At 40.7% G+C, this 27,724-nt stretch overlaps 2 protein-coding genes and 1 non-coding gene across 5 annotated transcripts in view; 1 reads left to right on the forward strand and 2 right to left on the reverse strand.

The window, feature by feature from the left end:
- ccdc85cb (coiled-coil domain containing 85C, b) overlaps positions 1-17,240 on the reverse strand; it is a 32,087-nt gene extending 14,847 nt beyond the window's left edge. Inside the window, exons 1-3 of one of the 3 annotated variants that reach the window (XM_072679648.1) lie at positions 16,026-17,240; positions 1,708-1,787; positions 667-705 (exon numbers count right to left, since the gene is read on the reverse strand). In XM_072679648.1, coding sequence (XP_072535749.1) covers positions 667-705; positions 1,708-1,787; positions 16,026-16,731 — 825 coding nt within the window. In that variant the 5' untranslated portion in view covers positions 16,732-17,240. The remainder of the gene's footprint in view (positions 1-666; positions 706-1,707; positions 1,788-16,025) is intronic. The other 2 variants (XM_072679639.1, XM_072679630.1) reach the window with 2 other exon arrangements.
- A 2,789-nt stretch (positions 17,241-20,029) lies between these two features.
- Positions 20,030-20,102, forward strand: trnat-ugu (transfer RNA threonine (anticodon UGU)). The gene has a single exon. It is a non-coding gene; the product is annotated as a tRNA-Thr (tRNA).
- A 91-nt stretch (positions 20,103-20,193) lies between these two features.
- LOC140556096 (cholesterol 24-hydroxylase-like) lies at positions 20,194-27,056 on the reverse strand. Its single transcript, XM_072679616.1, has 15 exons — positions 26,829-27,056; positions 26,523-26,600; positions 26,104-26,185; positions 25,941-26,014; positions 25,080-25,166; positions 24,848-24,986; positions 24,447-24,560; positions 24,199-24,355; positions 23,772-23,843; positions 22,263-22,335; positions 22,089-22,173; positions 21,889-21,999; positions 21,640-21,728; positions 21,473-21,539; positions 20,194-21,348 (listed from the first exon to the last, which is right to left on the reverse strand). The coding sequence occupies exons 1-15, from the start codon at positions 26,975-26,977 to the stop codon at positions 21,196-21,198; spliced, it is 1,530 nt and encodes a 509-aa protein (XP_072535717.1). The 5' UTR covers positions 26,978-27,056; the 3' UTR covers positions 20,194-21,195.
- Between the last annotated feature and the right edge of the window lie 668 nt (positions 27,057-27,724).

Genomic DNA, 27,724 nt, shown 5'->3' on the forward strand with positions numbered 1-27,724 from the left:
ATCCAACACCACCCACCCCCCGCCCCCACCCCCAATCACTGTAAGGTATATAATTTTTATTCATAACTAAACGTATTAACTAAAATGTATTGATAATAATTGTGCATACATCTTACATACACACTTCTATGTAAAAGACATCTTTTATTGGATTATGTATGCTATATTGTATCATTTAACAATAAAACTAAATAAACCACAGCTGAAAGACAGGCGGGTCACCGTTTCAAGGCACAAATCAATCTTTTTAAAGCACAGATAAAGTAAACCATTTAGAAAGCTGCATAAAACAATGTGTTTCATCAGAATTTTTTTTTATTCATATTCCTTTTTATCTATCAGTTTGTTGCCGTTGAATTATAGATGTTGGATCTTGATGCTTTAATGAATTATGCAGGTGGACACAAGTCCCTACATGGAGAGACAAGCACGTCCTCTCATGCACCTGATCTCTAAAGCCTCTGGGGCTAAGCAAAAGCTCAAGATTGTGCGAGCACTAGCATGCTAGTTTTTGTGTGGTAGCTGGTGATATTGAGCTTTCTTGGCAATGCTAACTAGAGTTCAAGGGCCAATAGGGCACAATCACCAGAGAGACAGAGAGGAAAAGACCATCAAGCCTTCAGAAGTGCCATTTACAGCAGGCTGGTAAGACGCATAGAAAATTACCTTCATTGGTATCTTAGATAAGCTGTATCGGCTACAGGGCTGGGAAGAATAAGAGACACATTGACAATATTAAAGTTGAACTTGCAACTGCAAATGACACAGCCACATCAGCGTCCATATGAAGCCTGAAAATGTTCCACTAGTGTTTTAGAGTGCTAAAATGGAAGCGATTTATAGGTACTGCATACCCATACTGACTGTGTGAGAAGCTGGGTAATGTTAAAAAAAACATAATGCGCATACATGATAAAAAGCACAAATTTCTGCTCTGATCCCTGACTCGCAGTGCCAGCCAACCCTCCTGGCATTGCCTTGGTGAGAAATTGTGGGATGAATGCTTAAATCTGCACAGGCTTTTCATAATATAGGCACAGGTCACGCAAGTGAGTCAGTGCTCCCACAATTTCTTCATTATTACTAGAGCCTAATAACTATGGTGTACTTAAAAATGAAAGTACTGGTTGGACAATTTCTTTTGTACCTTTACAGTCATGAAAGTTTAATTGTCCCACACCTCTCTAATTGCTAACAACTCACAGAGGTCTCGTTTCTGCCTACTCAGGCCCCCAAGTGCCTGAAGTGAAAGAACAACAGTAACACGCTCTCATTAAAATGCAGGGTAGTTTTAATATTCCATCTCGTAATCCTTAGTGTGGCATCTTGGATTTTAGACGTGTAGAATAAAGCAAAAGACACTGCGTGAAACTGATGAGACACTTGGTGAAAAGTGCAACTCCCAGTTGAGCAGATAAACCCTAAACGAACTAGAAGAAGCCCACCTCTTCTCTTGTGGGAGAGGTCAAAAAAAAGCCACAGAGACTGAAGGATGCCTACATGTTTCCCTCCTGCCTTGGGGCATGTAGAATGCCACTTTACTTTACAATGGCTCATCCCACTATGGATTACAGAACCCTAGACCTATTTCCACAGGCACAGAGTATTCTACTGCCTGGAATGATACAGTGCAAATCCTGTTCAGTAAATACTTGGAAATGCAGGAGTATTTTGCTAAAATCAAAAAAACAGAACAACAGTTCTCACCTGCAACAGAAGTTTGCTGTTGTCATCCTCAAGAATCCGTACCTTGGTTTCTAGCTGGCGAATGTAGTTTGAAGAAGCATCTGCAGAGAAACGGGGGGGAAAAAACAGGGTGAGGAATAAGGGAGAGCAATACCATGGAGCATGCTACTGTGTTTTAATTTACTTTGCTACAATGCTACTAGGGTATGTGGTTCACACCCCTGACATCATCTATAAGTGACTATCCTCTGGAACCTAATTAGCATAACGGACCAAAAAACATTGTCCCTCAGGTGTGAAAAAGTGTAGTGTCCCTGCCCAAAAAGTAATTACCCACTGTTGCTTATATAAACCAATTTCGGTAAACCATTGAAATAAATTCAACCAGACATACTTAGGCTTCAGTGGTGCCAGTGGTTTCCATACAGAAACATTTCCAGTAATATATAGCAGGCTAAAGGGCCTAAAGAAGCAGAACACCATGTTGTGATCAAGAGAAACTCAAAGAGATAACTGTAAGTAATACATCAGAGCATCTATGCAGATGCTTCATCAGGACGGTCCTTCATGCATTTCCTAACAAAAGCACTTCCATTTTTCAGAGCACAATCTGCAATATGTATTTCTTAAAATAATTTCTTTTTGTAGAATTGCATTGTTTTATACTTATCTGATTAGGATATAAAGAAAAAAAAACATTTTATATTATTGTTATCTTGGATTTTTTTTGTGCTCCTTACATAGTTCCCAACAGGGACAAACATGTTTAACGTATATAAAAAGGTACTGGCCCACTGTTTAAGCTACTGTTACTACACGCATGTCTCAATCTACAATTTTAACAGCCAGCAGACAGTCACTGTGTAGAATTATTTTGGTCACCAAGGCAGCAGCTAACTGAGCATGATCCTTTGCACAGGAGCATTAGCTAATGGGAGAATAAAAGCCCTGACTTCTTTGCATAAAAAAAACCTTCAGCAGTGGACAGTGATGCAAAGCTGGGCTGCTGCTAATCCACTTTGGCTCCCTTGTGACCTTCTAATCTAGCTTCATCTGGTCGGCTGACCTAAGGCCAGTGCCCAAGCCGATTAGGGAAGCAGGTTCTGCGTCCAGGTTGGATCCATGAAGACCTTGCACCAGCATCCAAAAGCACATCAAAAGCAACCAAAGGCATTAAAATACCAACCACAACCCAAAAACCATTTACAACTATTCACACTCTGCACAGCCAAACTGTCAACAAACTCTCATGTCAATGGGGGATTAAGATGGCGAAATAACGAGAGCTTCTATGGATGCCGGTCACAGAAACTCATGAATAGAGTAAAACTAAGCTTAAGCTTAGAATCTGTCAACATTCCACAACAGATCACCTACGAACCTTAAATGTTAGAAACCCCATTTGGAGTAAGAAATCCTTGCTAGCATCCAATCAATATTTTAAAATGACACTATTTACACGTTTACTGAGGAGTTCAAGGCAAGGAGACACATTTTGTTTACTCTTCGGAAACACTGCATTGTGTGTGTGCGTATGTGTGTGGAGGAGTGACGCAGATGGAAGTGGGGGAAGCGCGTCCACAACTCTGTCCCTCTCGCTTTGTCGGTTCCAATTGCATCAACAACGCCATGACCCACTTCTACTGCTGCGGTTTGCTGCTCCAGCTCTGGGGTCACACACTCAAGTCTTCAGGAGGGGCCATATGGGCTGCAAGTGTTAAGCCTCCTTCATGGTGGGTGTGAGAGACGAGACTCTAAAACAACCCTCCAGCAAAAGGAGAACCAGTGGAAGACTCATTCCCAGTCACAGCTGAGGCTCTAGCAGGTCTCTTTTGTTAAATGCAACTGAGCTTTTAACATAGTAAAACAATTCAAAGCTTGGAAGGCAACATGGGAAAAATGCAGTACCACAATGCTTAGACTTCCTCAAGATGCACATTATTTATCATGATTGAAATGTAAACACAATGCACCAATACTACCACATAAAAAAATGCTATTGCCAACTATGCCAAAATCTTTAATCTTTAAATTTGGCACATTTTCTATGGAGTTTACTCTTGGAAAAGCGATGCACTGCATTTCACATTTTGTCATTGTAGCGATCCCGTTTCAATTTGGCTCCAATTCCTCATCATACTGGAGTCTAGAGACAAATCCTCTACATAGAACAAAGTTTCAACATGAGGGGGGAAAAAAAAAAAAAAGTAATAGCCGGAATCATTCGCAAGAGAGTACAAGGCAGGAACACCCCCTGGACAGGGCACATATGACTATGTAAATATATATACACACACTGATATAAACCCAGTGCTACTCAGTGTCATGTTTGGGATTCTGAGACAGAAAGGATTTTAAAAGTGAAATCCGGCCCCACTGGGTCACGGCGACTCATCCTGCGAGGTGAGCTAACAGCATATAAGCAGAACCGAGAAAAAACAAAACAAAACAAAAACAGCCATGTAATGGCAGGATGCAGAACAGCCATCACATCGCAGACACTGTGCTAGAGCATGAGCAAGCATCAAGCTAACAACATCTGACAGGACCTGGCGCTGAGGGAAAGGGCCGTGCGCAGTGCAGTCAGGGGGAAAGCACAAAGTCTCCCCTCACGTACCCTCAGGGTGGATGGGTTCACCTCCACTGGCTCCACCAAATGACAATAGGCTGAATAAAAAAAAACATGTACGATTCACCACCACCAACTGCAAAGCACTGAGTTAAAGTGCTGAGAAATGAGAGTCATTTTTATGCAAGTATGTGAACAAAAGGTTGAGGTGATACACCACTAGTTTACAAAAAGCTAGATAGCAGACAGTGTGGTATGGAACAGTTCAGAAACAAATCCATCATCTCTGATTTTTCCTGTAGTTTCATACTCCGCATGTACCAGAGCTAAATGTGGTTACACATACAGTACAGGGGCATATGACTGGAGTTAGATACAAAGCATACCAATGTAACAACATAGATTGTAAAGATTATAGATTGTTAAGACTTATTTTACATCTCTAATTTTCAGAATTCATTCTCTCTTACCCTTGCAATATTAAATACACTAAACCAAAACTAACTTAATTTAAAATGCATTACAGTTGAAATCAAAATTATTCAATTCCCACAGCAAATTAAGTTTATTAGTAAAATGTACGAATGTTAATAAAACTGAACTCATAAAAACAAGAGCTTTCTCCACATTCAACACACCTTGATGGTCTAGTTACTACAGAAACAGAATACTCTTTTTAAATTTTTCTTTGATTTCAGAAGAAACAATACATGAGCAGGGGTCCCAAAACTTTTGTCCATATAGTGTATCTGCACTGTATCTATCCCAGAAATATACTCCCCATTTTTCAGTTAAGCGTAGGTGTGACCTGACTGAGAGGTCACTGACCCATCACCTTAGCTGACTTCTCACAGGCCAGTCCCAGCTGCGCACATCACAGCTTCCAGAACATTCTATAAATATCCTGCTTACTGCCAGACCCCAACTGCAGAGCTGTGATGACCTCATCTCATGAGCACCGACATTAACATCTACACAGCAAATTAGGCCATGATAATTCTGCAAGGGTGAACATGAACCTAAAGTACAAAGTTAATGATATACCTTATTTGCTTTTTTTTACATTCTCCAGAAGTTTAGTGGGACACTCAGCTTGTACTGTTCTTATTACAATTACGGAGTAGGGCAACAACATAATATGCTAAAAGACTTTGTACCAACTTTATTACAAACTAAAAAATAATAATAATAAACAAAAACAAACAAACAAAAAACAGTGTACAGTGTTTGAGACAGGATTACCTTAGGAATGCCATGTTCCACACATCTTGGCCCAGTGTTGTTGACACCTATACTGTTAAGGTGCTTAAATTAAATAAATAAATAAAAAACAACAAAACACTTAGCCAAAGTTTTCTTCATATCTGAGACAACACTTTGATGAACATGAAGCTTAGGGTTTCATAATTTTTTAAAAAGTATACAGTTGTTTTATGCCAATAAAACTTTTCAGGTAGAATTCATAATTGTATAGAAAGGAAGGTATTTCCAAGATTTTGGCCATGTAGAGAAATGGCGTTGAGACCTAGCTAGAGGGAGAAACTGGCAATGATTTAACTAAAGTAAAAACTAGGTAAAATATAATCAAAATTCTGAATGTGTTGATTCACCACAATGCCCAAACTATTTTATGGGAACATTAATGCCAATAGCGTAAAGTGTCTGAGTTCCCACTGTAATCTTCAGAAAACTTTTGGTTTCAAAGTACTCAAAGCTCTTTCCCTTGACAAACCCAGTCATTTATACATGTAATTGCCTGCATTCATCCTCCTTCACATGAACAAAGTGACACACCTTCACCTTTTAAGAACTAATCCTATTCTGGCAGCTTTGTGTGCAAACAAGTACATACATGGCACAATGGTGTATCTGTGTGTTTGTTGACTGGTGGGTGGCAGATGATACCTATAGGTCTTTCAGCTCTAATACCACAAGCTCTCTCATTTGAATACATGTACTGCACATCGCTGTTTGGGGTGTGTTTTCACTGCTGGCGACTGCAGCACGTTATATAATCCACAGCACCAATGTGTTGATCAGGGAAATTGTGAATTTACATACTGCATATCATTACTGAACAAACCCAGACAGCTTGAAAGGCAAGTTCATTCAGACTAAATATGAATATGAATGTGCAATTAAATACAAATGTTAACCTGGAAAACACTGTAGTAGAGAGTGACTCCTAAATATGAATATACATATTTACATAAAAACTAAAATGTACTTGCAGTGGTGCATTTTTCCTTGTGAAACTAGACCAAGCAAATAATATCAGTTTACACACAAACTGATTTTTGTCATCTAGGCTAAACATGGCTACTTTAGTCACCTGACATACTTCACATTATGCTTGATTTCAGTGATTATTTCAGGCTCAAAGTGTTAGAGATACCACAGATTTGTTAATGGTTTACTTAATATCTACCCAGTAGGTCATATTAAGATTTAAGCTCTAATTCCTCACAAAAGTTCATTGCTGCATCAATCATCATCTTTGAAGTGTTTAATTACTGACCGGAGAAACTTCCTAACCTCTGGTTAGTTCTGTGATTACCGAATCTGGTACAAAATCAGTAACCAGTATACAGTTTGGTCAAAAAGTATTATATAAGTTTCTCCTTCCATTTTCACAGGCTCAAATGTAACTGGACAATTGACTGATAAGCGGTTTCATGACTAGGTGAGGCATGTTCTCTTCAGCATTTAATAAAAGATTTAGAAGATAAAAGACTAGGTTGACTCAAAGTTTCCGGCTGTTTATAGGAACTTTCAATATGAGTAATAGAGTAATAGCAGAAACGCCAGAAGGTCAACTATTTGATACACTGCAGAATTGTTCCATTAGTCAAGTCAAGAACACTCTTAAGCAGGTAGATGTATGATTTGACAATGTCTACAGTCAAAAGACATCTTCAGAAATTTAAATACAAAGGGTTGGAAAACAATAGTAGCACTACGAAAGGCCAGAATACACTTCGCTAGAAAGTCTGACAAGTTAAGGTTTGCAAAAAAGTTTTCTGTCATTACGTAATTTCCTGCAAAAGATCATACGTTGTAATTTATCTATATTAAAAGCTGTTTGACATTTTAATAAAAAAAATAATGTATGATAAAATTCTGTAGCACTGGCTTCTCCCAAGTCCTTATAATGTATAAAACCAGGACATTTTTCCCTTTTATAGTCTATTAGAGCCATTGCACAAGAAATCATATTTTTCTATCAAATAGAACTAATTGGGAACCCTTCATCTCTTTTCGTACAAGTTGAAAAGTCATAGCATTTCTTTTAAAACATTCCTCTCCTTTACCTACCAAATGTATAGACATGTGTATAAAACAGAAAAGATGTAATTCAGTAAGAATGTAATTTAGTGCTGTAAAGAGAATCCCGACATGCGCAAGAAGCCAATAAACTCAACCAGCTCTGCATGTGTCATTAAAACGATCATGTCCCAACAAACATTCACATCAAAACAGCAGCATCTCACAATTACTCTCACGTTCACTCGATTAGAAAATAACGTGGTAAGAGTAATCCTGCCTGTAATTACTATTTTTAAAATGTAACAAATTAAATTTCGCACTTTTGCACCATAACTGTAATGGATTCCAGTACTGATTTTTTTGTATTCCGACTCTGTAATGCCCAACCCTGATCTTAATCAAGGATGAAGACTATTTCATCATACATGGTGCATCATAGCTTTTTGTGCGCTAGTGGGGCCTTATGTTGCGCAGTAGGTGCCCTTTTCATTTTTCTCCCTGCCCTCAAACAGCCCGAGTCCACCACTATTAAACACCATTATGCCAAACAGCAAAAGTGTCTTCTTTGCTTTTTAATGTTGAATTATTTCTACTGACTGGGGAGTAAATGGTACATTTTCCACACTTCATATGCAACAGGCAATGGGGAAAAAATGGGGAATATTCAGTGGGTTATTCTCCAAGCCACATCATTCCTTGTGCTTAGCTTGTGTGTGTGTGTGTTTCTGTTTAAGAGGTACAAGGTTTCACTAAAGTGTGCCCCTCTTGGCCTCACTGACTCCTCTGCTCTACTTCACTTTCATTCCGATGGCCCTCCAGGTAAGTTCCAAGAAGTTCAACAGAAACCAAGGCAAGTTCATTTTCGCTTGATAGGAATCAACAAACTTAAGTCTTCACTTCCAAGCAGGGCACTCCAACAATGTGCTGCAAAGCCTTTGAGGCAACAGTTATCAAAGTCACTGTGGCGCTATAGACCCACTCTTCTGCCACTGCTATGATTTCATTTGTTCGACTAGCCAGCAGCAGGACAGATGCTGGAAAAGTGCAACATGAAGCCGCAATGCAGATACCACAGGCAGACTGTGACTTCATTTGATGGGCATGGGTTCCTCTGCAGATGGGGTAGAGGTTGCTTTTATGAAGCTTTCACTGACGCAGCTGTGGTGAGAAACGGGCTGAGCTGAGCCAGAAGTAGCAACCACTGTCTTTTATCCTCGGTTTCTTATGCGGGAAGTTTACATAACCCACAGCCTCATTATTCAGTACTGCTAGCATGCTGACCTTTCTGTAAGGACAACTGATTTTATGACTCTGTAAAATGTGCATTCTCCCATAGACAGACATTCCCTATAGACTGTCCTTGATGAAGAGCAACTAACTATAAAAGAACATGTCATAGACCATTTTAGTATTATTATTTACCACGTGCAAGCTTTGAAAATATAGGCAAAACTGGTAATGTTAAATGCTAATAATAATAATAATTATAATAATCATCATCATATTCTGTTCAGCTCATTCATAGAGAGTCACTGGGCCTCTGCAAACCTGATATCAAACTGATAGCAAAAACTCAATAAGCTGACTATTCAAGTACTTATTGCTATACATGCAAATAAAATAACTTTCTGCACTTTTGGCCTTAAGCTATTCATTTAATTATTTATTTCTTTTCTTTCTTTCTTTATTTATTTATGGTGAGCATAGAAAAAAATACATCTCATAATACTGGTAATACACATGATTAAAAAATAAATAGATGTTTATTTAAAACCAGACATTTTCTCATGCCTAAACATGCTTGAGGGAATTAAGGCAGTGCATTTTCTCTTTTAAAAAAGTCTCAACTCGCTTTGAAGTTTTAACCAAGCAGACAGGAGGAGAGAAGTGCACACGCCACAATCCCATAAAAGTTTCCTAGCAATAAAAGTACTGTAACTAACTAATTGTGAAGCAAACTCCAAAGATTCAGACACTCCACTCAAGCTTCTCTGGACCACAAAAGTGACTTCTTACCTTTTTTAAGAAATATTTTCGCAGGATCAATTTTGGTTCCACGGTTTTCAGGGGATTGTATTTAATCAAAAGGGAACACAATTTCATATCTGATCCATTTATGAGCCTGAATAACATGCAGCTTAAAATATATACGGAAATGCAGACAAATCATGTATTCAGAATTGCATTTATCTGTAAAGTGAGATTATTGCCATGCATCATGTCAGTCCAATAGAATGAACATCAAGGTAATATTCTTTGAATGGTCAGTCTATGAGTAAGTTATTCCAAATCTTTACCAAAAATAAATAAATAAATAAATCAATAAATAATTTCTTAACACAGTTACTCCATTAAATCAAATCAAATTTATTTGCAAATCACTTTTTACAGCTGGCATCAGCAATCAGAGAGATTAACAAGACAAAAAAAAAAAAAGAAGACCCCCAGCATGCAAGTCAAACGCGATAGGGGCAAAACTCAAAGTTGAGGAACCAAGACTCACATGGGGGACTCTACCTCCTCTAGTCAGAACTATTTATAAATTATAAGTCAGCAAGCCACCACAGAAGACCGTTCTACTGCTCAGGTGTGCAAAATAATCATAATGATATAATAGTATAACTAATATAATCATTATAGAGATGGTAATTGGGGCAGACAGTTAAAGAATCCATGCAAATTTCAACATAGTCATTATGCAGGTATCAGAGACAGGAGGGTGGGATGCAAGCCCACCTGAAGGGTGGCAGGGGAAAAAATATTACATTTAAAATAAAATAATTAAGTTTAGACTACACTCCAAATCGTCTATTTAATTTGTCATCATTGCAGAATTAACAGTCCTTGACTGGAGTGCCGGTAGATCAATTTGATCTGCAGCTTTTTACAGGCTGGTTTATGTTTTATTAATATTATTATTTATTTATTTGTTCTATTACTATGTTTCCAGGGAAACATGTTGAACTAACTGGCACACCACTGGCAGAATTAAGCAATAGGTTTGGTACAGGCAGATGCCATCACACCCCACCACCCACCCACCTAGAGAGGATGAGAGCAACGACAACGTGAATAAGCTAGCTTAAGGATGTAATCTGTGCTAAAAGCTGCTTTTCATGAAGTTCTTTTTTTTTTAAAATAAGCTCTTTAGAATCTAAACCAACAGAAAAGGAAATAAAAAAAATAAATAAATAAAAAAAAAACACTGCTCCTTTGGCTAGCTGCCACTCATCTGTGATAAAAGCCACAGTTATGGTGATGTAAGATTGTGTGGCAGTGGAGGTCCACAAATCACACATCTTCAGTGATTCCATGACTGTGGTTGTGGTCTTATTGTAGAATGTGAGGACTGCTGGGTCAGTAAAAAAATCTTGGAGATGGGACGCTGCAGTTTCTCGACGCCAAAGAAAGCCCTGGTTCTTAACAACTGAATATGGAGGCAAATCCTTGCAAATAACAGATTACAGTTACTGTTTTTTTGCATATTCTCATATTGTAAAACCTTTACATGTATTTTGTTACTACCATTTACATGTAAGGCATTTAACACATAAAGATTATCTCTAGGTTTATTTAGTTATAAAGATATCTCTAGGTTTAGACACTACTAAACAAGTCAATAAGGAGACCACTCTGCTATTCGCCCAAGTATTCTCTGAAGAGGTGGATCTTCAGTCTGCGTTTGAAGACAGCAAGCGACTCGGCCGTTCGGACACCCAGGGGAAGCTCGTTCCACCACTTTGCAAGCTGGGTTCAAGCAAAAATCTGGAACTTCTAGGGCTTCCTGAGGACAAAGTGTAGTTCCCTATTCTTCATCTCTCCAATGGAGTGAAGGGGGTCACAGTCACACTAAGGGGGATTGATCCCCCAGCCCACAGTCAGCACTTCTCAGGGTCACCGTGTCTGCTGTGTCCAGACTTTTTAAAATAGCCCATCTTTTTTCAAGGTGATGTCAGCTTTGTTTAGGGAACAAAAGCAACGGACATATGGCCCAACGTTCCTCACGTGCACAGAGCAAGCTCAAATCAGTGAGGAGACCCTGCCAAGTACATTAATTACCACTGCACTCCATGATGAAGAGAAATTACACTACAATCAGAATACCAGACCTTCTTGAACCTTTTTAACTACTTAATATTATACACATTTCACATTTCATTCTACATCACAACCTTAACAACAGCCTCTGGAATCCATAGATACCTCAGTGACACTATGATCTCATGAGTATGTTTCACATCCACAGCTCTCTGAAGACAAAGCTGATCAACAACAACAACAAAAAAAGATATACGTGTTGTTTACTGAGGGCACATTGTGGTTTCAGCACCTCACAGAGTTGGTATACTGCCTTTGTCAGTAATCAAAACTTAAACATTTATTTAGAAGCAGCTTTCAATTCTTGTAGCTTCGTTTGTTGAAAATAAATCAATAAAAAAAATGTGTTTCCATCTAATGATTTATATTTATATTATGGATTAATCTGCTGATTGTTTTCTCCATTAAATGATTGATTGTCTGAAAATAATAAATTGCTGGGATTCTTTACATTTGTAATTCGATTGCACTCCAACCCCCCTCCCTCGTATGTATCAATTACTTTCATTTTTAGATCTTTAGATAGTTGTTTAGACATGGCTGTTGAGTGTCAGTAAAATATATGAAGAGTCTGATCATTTATAAAGCTTGGAAATTGAACAGTTTCTAATTACAACTGATGACATGTCTGCGTCTTTGCAACACTTTGAGTGAGGGGCAAATCTTAGCATTGGTTTCTGTTGATTTTCAGTATAGGACAACAAACCCGTGGGACCCTAGCATGAACTTACATTTACATTTGTACATTTGCGGCATTTAGCTAACGCTCTTATCCAGAGCGACATACAAGGTTACTTGTATTACAGAGGAGGGCCAATGTAGTGTTAGGAGTCTTGCCCAAAGACTCTTATTGGTGTAGCGCAGCATAGCCACCCAGACCAGGAATCGAACCCCAGTCTCCCCTTATGGTGTGTGAGCTCACTGGCAGGTAGTGGTGTTATCTGTTGCACCACACCAACCACTTTAATCCGATATCATTCACATGAGTATAGGACATGCCTCCTTGGCAGAAGAACAGTCTCCGCCACATCCCATTCTGATGCAAAAGGGCTTGGTTTTCACCATTCTTCAGGAATGTAAGAATTCCTGACAAGCAGGCTCTCCATTTAAACAACAGCCAGCTGAGAGAGTTCCTTCTGAGCCGCCTCGTGCTTCTGCTAAACCATTGGCCACCTGATGAGAGTGGTGATGAGAGGTAAGTCTTTCACTGCAGACTCCCACACACAAAAAAAACTTGCATTTCCGGTAACAGTTCTTCTGTCTGTCCACAGTATTTCTTCGTGAAGGTGCCATAAACACACTAAATACACAAAATGTCCTTTAAATCACAGTGACTTACCAGCACGTTTCACCTAGCTTGTAATGTTGCAACACTGGGTTGGGTATGGACAAACTTGCTCATTAAACAAATCAAATTTTGCTCCGTCTTGCTCAAGACTGCTTACAGTGCTAATGTCTCAAGCAGAGAAACTGTAAACTGTGTAGAACAGGAAGAGCTGGTTTCAGAGGATTACTCATTGCCTTCATGTCAAGAAGACATGCCAAACCAAAAATGAGAAGAACCCTGACGATGCCACATTTACATATATACATTTATAATTAAATGTACTTACAATTTACTCATTTTTATTCAAATATGCCTGATTAAAACTGCAATACAACGAAAGAGAAATTCATAAAAGCTACATGTATTTCTCATAATTACACCACATGGGATTTTAGCTTCACCTCAGCTTCATTAATGATCAGAAATAATTTAAGGATCAATATCAGCCAATATTAACAGACTTTAACAGTCTTTTTAACCACATTTGTCTTTTCCCACTTACACTGAAGGGCATTCCTAACAAAGGAAGAGGGTATAAATACAAGGGTAAACCCTCACTCTCCAGCAGAAACATTAAGCTTCCGTAACCATAACTGAGGACAGACTATTTGCTCGTTTAGCTGTGCTATCTTGTGTGCTGGTGCTTCACCATTATTTATGGCCATTATACCAGACCCAAAACCCATGTATATACAGACAAAGCATTACTTTACCAAGCAGTAAAGTGAAACCTTTCTCCACACTGTTCCTTCTCTCCTGCTAAGCATGTTGTGCCTGCATCAATGCTCAGTCATTGCTGGATGGTTTTACTGTCCACTCCCAGTACTGTCCTTTTTCCCCGAATGACTTTAGAATAAGCACCTCGATGTGGTAGAGCGGACCGTCAGAGGAACTAGGGGCTGCGATCAGACTGGGCTTAAAAGTAAGTTCGGTTTACAAATAAATCTTAGTTGCCTGTGGGTACCTTGAAGCACACACTTGTGAGAAATATGAGATACAGTCACAGAGATCCACACAGTCTGGCTTATTAAGTTATGTGTGTTAAGGGACGTCCTTATCTCCTTATGTTCAAACTTCTGATCAATGTTTTAATATGGACTAAATCATCATTCAGGGCAAAAAAAAATGAGATTTTACTCAGAGAGGTCCCACAATTTGAGGCTCAAACAGTTTGAGGTTTTGATGTGAAGCAGAGCAAGCCCATGTAGAGAGGAATCTTGCTGGTGTAACTGCACCAGCTGACTTTTTCCATTCTATTCATTTAACTGACAGTTAAAAAGCAAGCTAAGCAAAATGAATGCAAAAATGGTTTCCACCAAGATTAGAGGTTTTTGTGCGCCACATGACGAGGAAGAGAGAGTCGATTTTTAAATATCAGAACTACTGTTGCATATTTTAGGGCATTTGGCGGCCTTAGATCTTTTGCAGATTAGTTGAATAGCTGTGGTTGTCTACTGCTGTGAAGCCTGAAGAGATTCAAAAGAGATTGATTTTGGCTTTAGAAGGGGGACGGGGGGGGGGGGTACCTCTTAGGATGCTGTGTGACTATAAACTGTCCATCAGATTCACTGGTATAGTGTAGCAAGAGATCATATTCTCTTCATTTCGGAATATAAAGTATCTTGATTGGTTGATTACTACAGCACCATCTGTGCATCAGGCTGGGGAGCAGCTTGGCTTGGCTGGGCTGGCTGGGGAGCTCCTCTTAAACGGTCAAGGGAAAAAAAAAAAAAAAGAAAAAAAAAGAAAAATCTTCCCACCCACCCATACTTAGCATCTTAGACACATCAAGGAATCTACACACATCCTCAAAAAGACCATGTGCGCACACACCCTGCCCAGCTGTCAAAATAAATGACTTCACGGGCCACACACACATTGACACCCTACAGGGTTGTATGCATAACATTTTTTTTTTAATAATAATAAAAATGGTATTCCATCGATTGTCTGGGCCATAGGGAATAGCCTAGTGAAGGTCAAAAAAGCGAAAAGTCGTTTCGCTCGCAAGACCAAACTGTTAATGTACTGCTGAAGCTTAACAACCCATTTCATTCCAGGATTTTCGCATTCAGGGCTGATCATCTGAAACCTATTCTCAATAAATACATTTTTAAAACAAATGCAATATTATAACAGGTCTGCAGAAAGGATTATTGCTGCACTCCACCAACCCTGCTTGATCTGCACATCTTCTGAACTGGAAAGCAAGCAGAGAAACCCACTGCTGACCAACTGCATCACATGTTTCATCTTCCTCAGGCCCTCGGACGTGCGCCTTTGCTTTAGCAAGGTTAAAAAAACAACAACAACCAGACGCCGGAAAAAAAAGTTTTTCCCCTTACACTCCATACACGAACTGCTAGACATGAGCATTGGGTAGACTCTAAGCAGCACTGGATAAAAAAGCTCTTTGACTACACAGAACCCTACAGGCCTACAGAAGGAGTCCGGTTGGACTGTAGCCACCCAGCACACGGCCTGTTCACCTTACTGCCATCAGGCAGGAGGTACCGCAGCATCCAGGCCAGAACAAACCGGCTAATGAACAGCTTCTACCCACAAGCCATTAGGTTCCTGAACAAGATGTGAACCTTTCACCAACACCACTGCACTCGGACACTTTATTATTAATACTATATACACTACTCCTATGGACAACATCACTAAGTCACTTTATACAACAGGAATAGACCTAAACATACATATTTATATTTAGCTCCACTCTCTCTTAGACTATACCTGTCTCATAAATGTACATATCAGAGAATTTCTACAGATCCCTTATTTATTTAATATACTTTTTAAATATAACTTTATTTTTAAATATGTTTAGTATGTATACAGTTTGTCCTCCTGTAGAGCAGAAACCTGAGCCTCACCACAAGCATTTCAATGCATCTGTCATCGTTCTTTTTCAATATCATTTATTCCAATGTCAATATTAACATCACACCTTGCCCTTAAAATGGATCTGAAATCACAGCTAATGTTTTATTGTTCAGTCCTGCTTCTCCAGCATGCCCTCCTTTACAGCTCATCCCCCCACATGACTGCATTACACTAGAGAGCACTTACCGTTCAGGCCGTTTGGGATACTTCTGTGATGATGGGGTGCAGAAAGGTCATCCATTGACCTCCGAATGGTGCCCACCTTCGTCTCCACGCTCTTGCTCATGTGGTTATGGTGATGGTCTGGGCTGCCTGTGCTCCCTGCACTAGAGGTGCTGCTTCCGTCCCCGACATCTCGCACCGTCCCGGAGCCCCCGTTCAGATTGGACAGACTGGACTGGCTGTCGATGGAGCTCCTCGAGCCAGCTCCGTTCCTCTCGTCATCCAGCATGAGGATGATCCCCTTCAGGTCCGAGTTCTCGCGCACCACGCTCTCCTGGTTGGCCTCCAACTCTTTGAGCTTCTGCAGGTAGGCGCCCACCTCTTTCCACAGGGCGCCCGCCGTGTACCTGCCAAAGCGCTGCCACTCCCGCGACAACTTCTTGCCCTTCTGCCGGTCGTCGTCCAAAAAGCAGCACAGCTCCCTGAGCTCCTGGTTGTCGTCCTGCAGCTTCTGGTTGACCTCCTTCAGGTTGCGGATCTCGTGGAGGTGCACCTGCAGCCTGCGGTTCACGTCCTTCATCATGTTGCCGTGCTCGATCATCAAGTTCATCTTGTCGCCGTCCAGCTTCCTGAGCCTCCGGACCAGCTCCTCCTTGCTCCACCTCAGCAGATCGTCGTCGGGAACCGTACTGAGGTCCTCGTGGGTGCCATCGGGGAAATGCTTGGCCATGGCAGATGTGTCGGGGGTCGCGATTTCAACAGAGCAGACTGGCGAGCTTTAGCCCTGGCATGCTCAAAACCGCACGACGACGACTAACGACACAGCGGTGCATCTGCACAGCCGCTCACAGAGACGAACTAGCGAGCGCTCGTGCGCATCGCAGCAACGCCTCTGCTCGCTGAAAGAGCCCCGCAGCTCACGCGACCCAACAGCTCGGTGCGGTACGAATCGCGTCTGCCACAGCGAGGCGAAGCAACCCCGTGCTGGGAGCGCATTACCCGAGAGCCCTGTTGCTTTCGACGCCGGAGAAACCGCAAACAAGCGACCAGCGGGCAGTGTGTGTGTTATTTCCACAGTAACCGCAAACAACAGGCTAACGCTGCGGCTTATGATGAGAAGCCCCACTCGCTCGCAGATCTTCCTGTAACGGATCCCCAGTTTGAAATGAGCAGGGTGGTCCTCCGGCTGTGGGGAGTGAAGAGTGCGGAGAAATCGGGCGAGTGGATTGTGAGCGTGACCAATCAGGACGAGCGAGAGAGAGCGGTGAACAGGTAGGCTAGGAGAGGCATGAGGAGAAGCCTAATGAAACGCAGGCACTGCCCTCTTAAAGACACACGCACCCACAGCCAGCATGGCGCACTCAGCAGCCCACATGTGATCTGCCGTCTAAGTGAGCGCCCGTCCAGCTCACCTATATACAGCAGATCATGTGTGGCCGGGCCGGTTAAAGCAGGAATCTTTATAGGCTAAATTACTGATACGCGCATGAATGCGATCATCAGTCTGTGAAAAAAGCCAGGCAAGTGTACAGTGTTTTAGAGCAGTGTGCTGTAAGGGGTCGCCTGCTCAACCATAATAAGCTCAACAAGCTTAATAATTATAAAAACTGATCATTTCTTCTCACATATGTTTATTTTGGCAAAAAAACAAGCTTTTGTTGGTTATTCATTTTTCTCAACACAGCTAACAGAACACTGCAAGTGCTTTCTCCACTTTCAACACACACTGCTACTTTTACTGATCCACTGCAGTCCCCCAGTTATTCAACCCCCTGAACAGAATCCCTCATAAGACACACATTCACAAACCAGGTGGCAAATCAAAGGCTTCATTAGTTTCTTCAGGTGAGCTTGAGATAAAACCCATAAAACCCAAAAAATCAAATACCTGGACTGACACGTTATGTGTGTTATTGTCTTTGTCTGTGGTTAATATGAAAAAAAAAAAACAAAACAGGGTCGTATGTCAGTAGTATATTAATGTAATGTTTTGATGATCAAATTGACTGTAGGTAATGACACTGGACACTAGATGGCAGCGTGGAGCCAGGTGTCGACGCTGAAGCACAGTGTCCGATACAGCTGTTGTCAACACAGTGTCCGATACAGCTGTTTCAGCTGTTTTTAAAGCTTCGAAAAGCTTCGTGATGACCATCAATAGCTGGAGCAGAACTCAAGCAGGTTTTACTGTTTGGGGGAAAGAAAGAAAAAAGTCCCGCATACATTGTGATCGGTCCTGGCTCTGAGTTTGACTGTCTGCTGCCCCACCCTGCAGCTGAAAAAGCTGTGTAGCAGCCCACGTGGCTCAGGGGTTGAAGGGGATGAATAGCTGTGAGAGTGCAGTGGTTCAGTAAAAGGGTTTGATTGGTTTATTGTAAACATCATTGTAATCATTGCAACTACAAATGCATATACTGCTGAGCTTGTTTAGCCTTTTTCATCTAACATTACACCACCGTATGGATCGTGTAGAGATGTATGACACAAATGATGGAGAATATTTCATGTTTTTTGATGAATGATAACTGGGTTCTGAATAAATGAAGTACGTCTTTTTTTCAGTGTCAGGTAACTCATGTGGGGCTCACATGGGTGGAACGTATGCTATGGGTGGCTTCAAGGTGGTCATGGGCTCGGAGTGGGTCCCATCTAGGCCCCTTATGCACTGTACAATCCAGTAGGAAGCTGGAGGCACTGCTGAGCTTTCCTGGGTTTCTGGTGACAGTGATGCGGAGCTGTTGCTCCAGGACAGGTCCTCTGAGATGTGCACTACCAGGAACTTGGTGCTGCTCTCTGTCTCCACCGCAGCACTGTTACTGGTCAGAGGAGCATACTGGGAGTGCATTTTCCTGAAGTCCACATCAACAGTCCTACTACAGAGACCTACTACAGTTATGTCGACCGCAAACTTGAAGATGAAGATGTTGGAACTGTGCAACGGGGTGCAGTCGTGAGTCAGCAGAGCGAATAGAAGAGGGCTTAGCACATATCCTTGGGGGACGCCGTGCTCAGTGTGATGGTGCTGGATGTGTTACTGCCAGCTGCCTTACTGCCTGTGGTCTCCCGGTAGTCTCAGGACTACTTACCCAGGAAGTACTACTTACTAAACATGTCTGTCCTGTCTTGTGTTTTTCCTCCCTGGTCTTTGTATGTGTTTGGTTTGTGTCCTGGTCTCTGTTCTGGTCTCTACCCTTGTCTCCGCCCTTGACTCGCCTAGCCATTATTATTTTTTCCCAGCTGTGCCTCTATTGCGCCCCCTTGTTGTCTTATGCACACTTATGTGCATTGTTTTTTTTTTTTGTTCTGCACTGCATTTGGGTTTCCAGGTTTGGCTCTTTGTCTTCATTTTGGTTGGTTTCTTTGTGTTTGTATCATGGACATTTCTATTTGTCTTGATCACGTGACCTCTGTCTGGAACTGCTATGCTAAAACCAGTGGTAGATAACTCAACTTTTTTGACACAGTAAAGGTAATTTAATGCTTTAGAATAATTCATGTTCAGCTAGAAGCGATATTTACTACCATTAATCACTCAGAAATGATCTCAGGGGCAGCAGTTAGCTGTGAACGTAGGTCTGTTAGACTTGCCAGAGAGAGCTCGCGAGTCCTCAGTCACGTGATCCTCCGGTTAATATTCAACGTCAATCGTCAATGCTGCCAACGTTCATCAATATTTTACCGTTGATCCAACATAGTCCTGATATCAGAATTTACAATCTGGACCAGAATGATGATTGTTCATCATCAACGCTGTATCGACATCACCTTGCTGTGTGGGACAGGCGTACAGCAGCGTCCTCGGTCTCTAAACGAGATTTAACAGCTTATAGTTGATGTGTTTTTCGAGTAGTGCCAGCTCTAAAACCACGCGTTACGGCCGCATTACACAAAGCACGGATCCATCAAATGATATCGACACTTTCACGCTGATCTAACGTCGGTTGAGCGACTGCTGTCCGGGTAGATTGATAATTTACGATCGATCAAATAACGATTGTTAGATCTGATGTCGGGCAGCGTCGGCAGTCGGCTCCATAGCTCAGTGGTTAGAGCACTGGTCTTGTAAACCAGGGGTCGCGAGTTCGATCCTCGCTGGGGCCTCAGGGAAACCTTTTCATTCAGACTTTAAATGCACAAAGACACAAATCATTGCCATATTATTCACAGCAACCACAATAACAGACAAAAAAAATACATGCTTGAATATTTTTATTCAATCAGAAAATCAAAATACATTTTTAATCATCTCTCCACCTTATTAAAAAAACACAAAGGTGAGACAAAAGTGGCCAACACAATGTGTCAGTTATTCAGGTACAAGTACAGAAGTGCTAGTATTGCCATCCTCTGGCTAGTGTTATAATGACTAGTAATATTTGTAATATTAGTAATATTTAGAAGATTAAGTTGGAGGGTGACATGATGCATGATTTTACCATAATCAAATAAAAAAATAGGTGTTTTTCCATTAAATAATTTCACATTAGCAATTAAGCAAAAGGCACTTGAGCAAGTTTTTACTAATAATATTTCTACAGTGACTCATCTTCTCCAGTGGTGTAACATTATATAATTTGGTGTCACTGTACAATTTTTATGAAGGCTTTTATGATGGTTCAGTTCATCCAATTGTAAGGTTTCTATAACACTGCGTAACTGAACTATGTTGTCTTGCGATGAAAAGTGGTGGCAGTGGGCAGTGATGGCGCAGCGGTTAGAGCGCTGGGCTATCGATAACAGGGTTGTGGGTTTGGTTCCCTTTACCCTCTCTGCCCCCTGGGCGCTGGAGTTGGCTGCCCACTGCTCTGGGTGTGTGTGTACTCACTGCCCCTAATGCACTAGTGTGTGTGTGTGTTCAGTAGCACAGATGGGTTAAATGCAGCGGACACATTTCGCTGTACAGTGACAAATATGTGCTTAACTATGAGTTAAGAAAGAATTCAAAAAACAGCTATGAACAATATACATGAAAATACAGATTTTTAAAATTCAACTAAAACTGACCTATAATATGTAATATGATTATATATATTTTTATTGTAATGTAGTGTGATTTATTTTTTAGCAGATTGTGACTTTCAACATTAGAATTTCATAAAATGAAAATCAGTAGTTTGCTTAAAAACAAAAAGGTTTCAAATCCATTTGTCAAGTACCCAAGTACAGCATATTGCTTATTTTAAAAAAGCAATACTTAAGACCGGCTCTGAGCACAGTATTTGATTTTGCAAAGCACTCCACTTTCAGGGCGAAGAGTGCCCGTGTCCTTTATCTTGAAGGACTGTCCAGGCACAAGGCTGAACTCAAATCTCTGAAGCAGTTTTGCCAGCACCACTTTTGCCTCCATCTAAACAGAAACAGATTTCAGAGTGTAGACAGTGCAGATGCATGTTACTGTTATTGTTGGTATAATTATTGTGCTTAAATAATAATAATAAGAGAATATATAAAGTGTGTGTGAGAGATCTCACTTGTGAAAAAACCTGTCCAAGGCAGGACCGTGGGCCAAGAGCAAATGGGAAGTAGCAGAAATACGGTCTTCACAAAAAAAAACACAAAAAGTTGAGATGATATTTTTTTACCAATAATAAATATCGCTCATATGCGCAGCAATAAAAAGAGGAGAGAAAATACTCACTTTGCGGCGCTCGGATCAAACCTTTCCGGGTCGAACTTCAATGGATCTTTGAAGAATTTATCCATCCGCGATGCGACGTAAGAACTGAACTACAGAGGGTAAAAGGTAGCAGTAATTAAGACATTAAAAAATGCAAGTAAATAAACCACAATGTGTGAATGTAAATTCCACTATAGAAATTGAGCAGAAACTGAGCACTTTTTAACACATTCTGGAATAAGGTGTAGCCTTAAACCCAAGGACACTTACAAGCACTGCACAACCTCCTGGGACTTTAAATCCACTGATGACTGTGTCCTCGTGGAGCCAGCGAGAGGTGCCTGAAGCAGTGGGGTACATGCGAAGTGTTTCCTTTAAGACCTAAAGCACATCAACAATGACTGCATAACAAAGCAACCACATAATATATCTGTAACCGCAATATGCTTTCTCATGCTTTGTTGACAAACCTGGGATAGGTAAGTCAGCTTTCCAAGATCATCATACTGAATTTCATGTTTTGTCCCAATGACCTCATCCACCTCCTCTTTAAGCCTGAGAATATAAAAATATAAAACTAATACTAACAGCCTAAAATAATTTTGCATATACTTACTAAGACATTATTTGACTTCTTATTTTACCTGTTTAATATTTCAGGGTGCCTCCCTAGCTCCATGAGGACAAATGAAATCTGATTGGCTGTTGTTTCCTGCCCTGAAAAATAACAAAACAGAGGTCCAGTTTTACACATAAAAGTGACAAATATTTTGTAAAAATACATTAGTACCGATTGCTGATTGCTTCCGCCACACTTTACCACAATTTACGATTTGGTAATACGCATACCCCAATACCCAGTAAGGTTATGAAGCTTCTGAATTGTTTGAAGCGGCAGGCCCGGCTCCTGCGTCTATCATCCTCCTTGTCCTTCTTTGTGAATTTGTTGACTTTCTATCTAAAGTAGCTCTTCTATTGACAAGGCTTTGATTGTAGGAGATCTCAATATTCACTTTGTGAAGAGTCAGGCTCCACTAAAGTTGCTTTTCAATATATTTTAGATGCCTTGGCTTCACTCATCAATCAATATATTTAACAATCATGTTATATATATATATATATATATATATATATATATATATATATATATATATATATATATATATTCTCATCACATATTAGACTTAGTTTTGACCCGGGGAATTTAACCTTTCTCAACATGACTATCTCTGACACACCAATACAACCCAAGAATTCTTTTCAGTACGGTGTTCAAAACAACCAGGAGCCAATAACTCTTATTCTTATTCTTGCTCACATTGAAAGACATGATTTCACAACATTTTTAATAATATTATTCAAAATAATTGACAAACAATTCAAAGTCAGTTCCACACTACTGCTGTATGTATTGATGAATGTTGCAGCAGCTCCAAAGCATACATATAGTACTTCAACCCAGCTTGGGTTAATTAGCTGGGTAGACAAGTTCTTAATGGCCAAGATCTTAGAAAAAAATAGTGCTGCAGCAGAATTGCATCTACTTCCAGAATAACAGCATTCATCAAGTTCTTTGGTCTGGATTTAGACCCAACCACAGCACTGAAATGCAGATATTAAAACTGATAGGCTAGAAAATCTTGTTGAAATGAATGGATATTCCCCTTATTTGGTTTATATCCTATTTGACTGATCGTTAGCAGTGTACCAGTTTATATAAATAATGTCTGCTCTCATCACATCACAAAGGGAAATATGGTGTTCCACAACAATCAATCCTGGGTCTGTTACTATTTATTATTATTGCTGCACTGGGTACAATAGCGCAGTGTACCGGTTCACAGTCCACAGTCTTGTTTAATCACACCTCCACCCTATACAAACACTCTGCACTCACTACTAAAACTCCCTAGCACAGTCACACATTATCACCCACACAAGACCTCTCCCCACTCACACTTCACCTGAATTCACACCCATCCAGTTTTTAAGCTGCTTTATACCAGTGCAATGTAAATGAGTAGTGAAGGATGGGTTCCCCCTTTTTCTTTGCCACCATCGTCCTTGGACTCGGATCTCTGTAAAGCTGCTTTGTGGCAACATTCGTTGTAAAAAGCGATGTATGAATACATTTCAACTTGAATGTGACTTACCAGCTATAAAGAAAGTGACAAAATTGTCAAGCATCCGTTCATTGTCTTCCTTGTCATTAACTTGGAGTTCCTCTACAAGAAAAACAAAAGACAAAAAAAAGCTAAGATGCTGAACTGATCATGAAACTGCTCATCTAAACAACAGTCAATATTTCTGTTAAAGCTCTTTATTTCAAACTGAACATCTACCCTTTAATCACACCTTGGTTGCTTCGTTACTATTGTGATGGCGCACAGAGGCAAAATTATGAAAATTGTGAATAAAAAAAAAGAGAGTGCAGCTATTTAATGCTGCAACAGACTGGTAGAGGGATTTTGGGCTATTTAACACATTTTAATAGTTTTGGACATGTACCGTATTAGGCATAAGAGGCTGTTTAAATAATCAGTGTTCCAAATTACAAAGTAAATAAGAGAAATGGGGTACCAGCTGATTTGAGGATTTGGGTTAGAATGTCTTTGGGGACGTCTTCGCCACTTTCCACGGCACTCTTCCTCTCGTTTATCCACTTAGCTCCAGTTGTACGCAAGAGGTCAACAGCATCTCTTATCTCCTGCACCTTCTTTTTATTCTTTGGGAAGAACTATGTAAAAGCAAAAGACCTATACCATTTTAGTGGATTAGTGCTGACATGAGAAACATGTTAACTTAAAAAAGTTAATTAAGTGTCTCACAGTAAAGAATGGATCTCGAAGACAATGTATCATGCCTTGCAAACAAAGTTCTACGGCATGTGGAAACGGGGACTGGGGATTATTAAGCAAGTCCAAGTCAACCCCAAAAGCCACCTAAAGAGAAAGAATAATTTCACAATTAGTGTAAAGAACAACAACATGCATACTGATTCACCCCAACTAGGATGAACATTAGGTCACTTGTTTAGAATAGAGTAATCTTATGGCTATCCTCAGCCAGACATAACAGAAACACAAATCTGCTCCAGTTGTGGTTGAGTATTTAGGATTGAAAGCATACCACTGTTCCAAACTTATGCTAGATCAGGAAAAGTGGCTATGAAATCCTTTCCACTTAAAGGACTAACATTATTAGGAGTTTGGATGGAAAACATTACAACCTTGCAAATAACGTCCAGGGTGACACAGTTGACCAGCTTGTGCATAGTGGCAGTTGACTGATCTTCTGCTATCTCCCCTAGCTTCTCCATAAGAGATTCTGCCTTCTCATTGAACGTTCCCATCAAACCTCGCAGGTAACTGTCCAGGGTTAGAAGATAAGCTGTTTGTAACTGTACCTTGTATTACATTTTAATTGATCATAAATGTATGAGTAATAAGGTGTCAACTCACGAGCTGCTAAAAGCTGGATCCATGATCCTGCGCTGCCGGTACCAGATGTCATGATCTACAGCAGTCACCAGTCCATGTCCCATAAACCTGTTAAGACATCCAAAAAAGGTGACCAATGTGTTCACTCAACTCTGTTCAAGAAAACTTGCAATAGAGATTCATTAGCTCGGAGGTAAAGTGTAGGCTGCGCTCCTCAGCAAGCTTCTTTGCAATGAACTCACTGAACTTGACACTGAGACTCCAAATAATTCTACTCCACTAAGTTTTCATAGGCCATGCATAATGCCCCCACAGATATGCATCACTGGGACAAGGACTCCCTCCCATCAGTGGGAACATACAGATTGCTATGTCTTGCATAGAAAAGCGTGGGTTGTATAGACGTACATTGTTCTTCGCTTCACTCCACCGACAAAGAGCATCCTTAAAATGCAATCAACCGTTTTATTTTGTGCAAGGAGACAAAGCAAAAGTAAAGTTAACATCAGACTGGAAACAAGTGAACATTCTTCTCTGAAGGTGCGCACTGTTCATTTGATATGGGCTATGTAATACTGTCTTACTGAAGTGATGAGTGAGTCAGAGTGAATATGTATCACCAATGATCTGAGTATTCATGTGAATTCTCCAAAAACAATACTGCTCAAGTCTTCCAGAGTGCTGAGCAAGAAATCGTGCTGTCTACTGGTTGAACTAACACTTCTGGAGAGCTATAGAATTTCAGTCATGGCGACAGCATGTGAAGCCCACTTCACGGATCGTCATATCCTACACTTGCTATGTCTAAGACTTTTAAGACTATTCTAAGAGAAATACCACCCAAACTGTCTGAGTAAAGCCATAGGATGCAAAGCAGCTTACCTTCGTCCAAACAGGTGGAATAGACGTTTGTAGACAGCAGGATCTTTGATGTACTTGGGGGACATCAAAATCTCCTACAGTACCAAAACAAAGAATATTGACTAATCTAGGTTTTTAATGTCTTATAAGCTGGGTTAACTGTAAACACATAGGAAATTCATACCTTTGTAGCCTCAGGGCAGGTGACCACTAGTGACACATTGTGGAAGCTGTTAAGTCTGTAGATTGGGCCATACATTTCAGTCCTGTAAAATATGAGAACACACTATCATATCATCAACCACAAAGTGTTTTACATGAGACCAGAATGTAGTTCATGGCATGATTTAGCCTTTTCTAAGTTGCACATCTGTACTTGTGTGTGTATACAGAACAGCAGAAGCTACCCCTTATGTTAGCTAGTGTGAGAGAGGGAGAGAGAGGGAGATCAGAATATGCCAGTTATGCCAGCTATCGACACGGTGCAGGGTGCAGGGTGAACGCGATAATAAAACAGTCATTAGCCGTTATTTTATAACCTCGTGAAAGATAAGGCAAAGGCAAGGGGGGAGTGTGCAGAGCTAGACAGAGCTAACGTCTTACCATTCCAGCATTTTGTCGTGCACGAGGCGATCCGACTTCATTTCTTCCATAAATGCACGCGTATGGCCCAGAAGAAAACTTGGAAAAACAACAGAGCTTTCATATGTCATCTTCTTTCTTTTTTTTTTCTTTGGACATAAATATATAAAAGACTCACTGATAGTTTGTATGTATATATATATATAAAAAAAAAAAAAAAGTAACTAACTAGCTAACTCTGACAAACAAGCCCCGCCTGAGCGAGCCGTTACCCACACATTAGCTAGCTTGCATGTTCGTGAGGAAGACCTGAACCAGATGTCTTACCTGTCCCGTGGAGGTCCAGGGATGTGGTCATATTTCTTGTGAATATACCAGACATAAAGACAATATCCAACAAACGCAATTACAACAGCGCAGAGCAGGTAGAAAAGCAGGTGAGCTACCAAAGTCGCAGCTGCCTGATACACCGCCATCCTGGGTGCTGTGAGACCTGTGTCAGATCAGTGATAACCTCCCGATGACATTTCCCAGTTTTAAGGGGAACTTGTAGTGGCACAGTCCACCAAAAAAAAAAAAAAAAAAAAAAAAAAGGGGTCGGGCTTCCGGGTCTCAGAACAATGGCCCGCGGTGTTTCAGACGGCAGAGGGCAGTGCTTTCTTACTACTCCTCGTGCTGGCCAGACGAACAGGCCGGGGCGCTTGCCAGGGCTTTTGGTCCCCATGCAGTCAAAGCTCAGTCACAGGGCCTTAGAATGAGCCTAATTCCCCGGTGCCCCTTCACACATTTTCTGCCAGCTCATTTCTAAGCTTATCTATCAGCCCTGTCAGGAGCTGACCTCTCACATAGCAGTCCCCAAGCATCAGAGCCATGTTTGTAAGCCTACACTTAGCCAAGATAGACTTCTACCTTTTCACTACAGTAACAGTTAGACTTGATTGCTTGCTGGATAGGAACAAGATCCTTTAATGATAGACCATATGGACATACTGTATGCCACTTGAAGTAACAGTGACTGAGGCCAAGTCAAAGGCCCATCAGTAAATCATGATGCTACAATAATCAGTCTCAGCTATACATATATTTGTGGTACTGGTGAATGGTAGCTGGTGTCATAATGACTGTTTGTGTTGTGTTACAGTTTCTACCCTGCAGGCGATACACAAGGATATTCGATTCCTTTCAGCTTGTGATGGTAAATTTGGAGCCAAGTGTTAGACAGG

The sequence above is a fragment of the Salminus brasiliensis genome, chromosome 1 (genome assembly GCF_030463535.1).
Source record: "Salminus brasiliensis chromosome 1, fSalBra1.hap2, whole genome shotgun sequence".
NCBI lineage: Eukaryota > Metazoa > Chordata > Actinopteri > Characiformes > Bryconidae > Salminus > Salminus brasiliensis.

Excerpts from the sequence above, each read along its gene's own strand:
- LOC140556096 (XM_072679616.1), bottom strand. The coding sequence starts at position 26,977 with ATGGCGGTGTATCAGGCAGCTGCGACTTTGGTAGCTCACCTGCTTTTC. Across the intron at positions 21,729-21,888 it reads CAGGAGGTTGTGCAGTGCTT|TTCAGTTCTTACGTCGCATC; the intron begins GTAAGTGTCCTT and ends TACCCTCTGTAG. Across the intron at positions 21,540-21,639 it reads TTTGATCCGAGCGCCGCAAA|ACCGTATTTCTGCTACTTCC; the intron begins GTGAGTATTTTC and ends TTTTTTGTGAAG.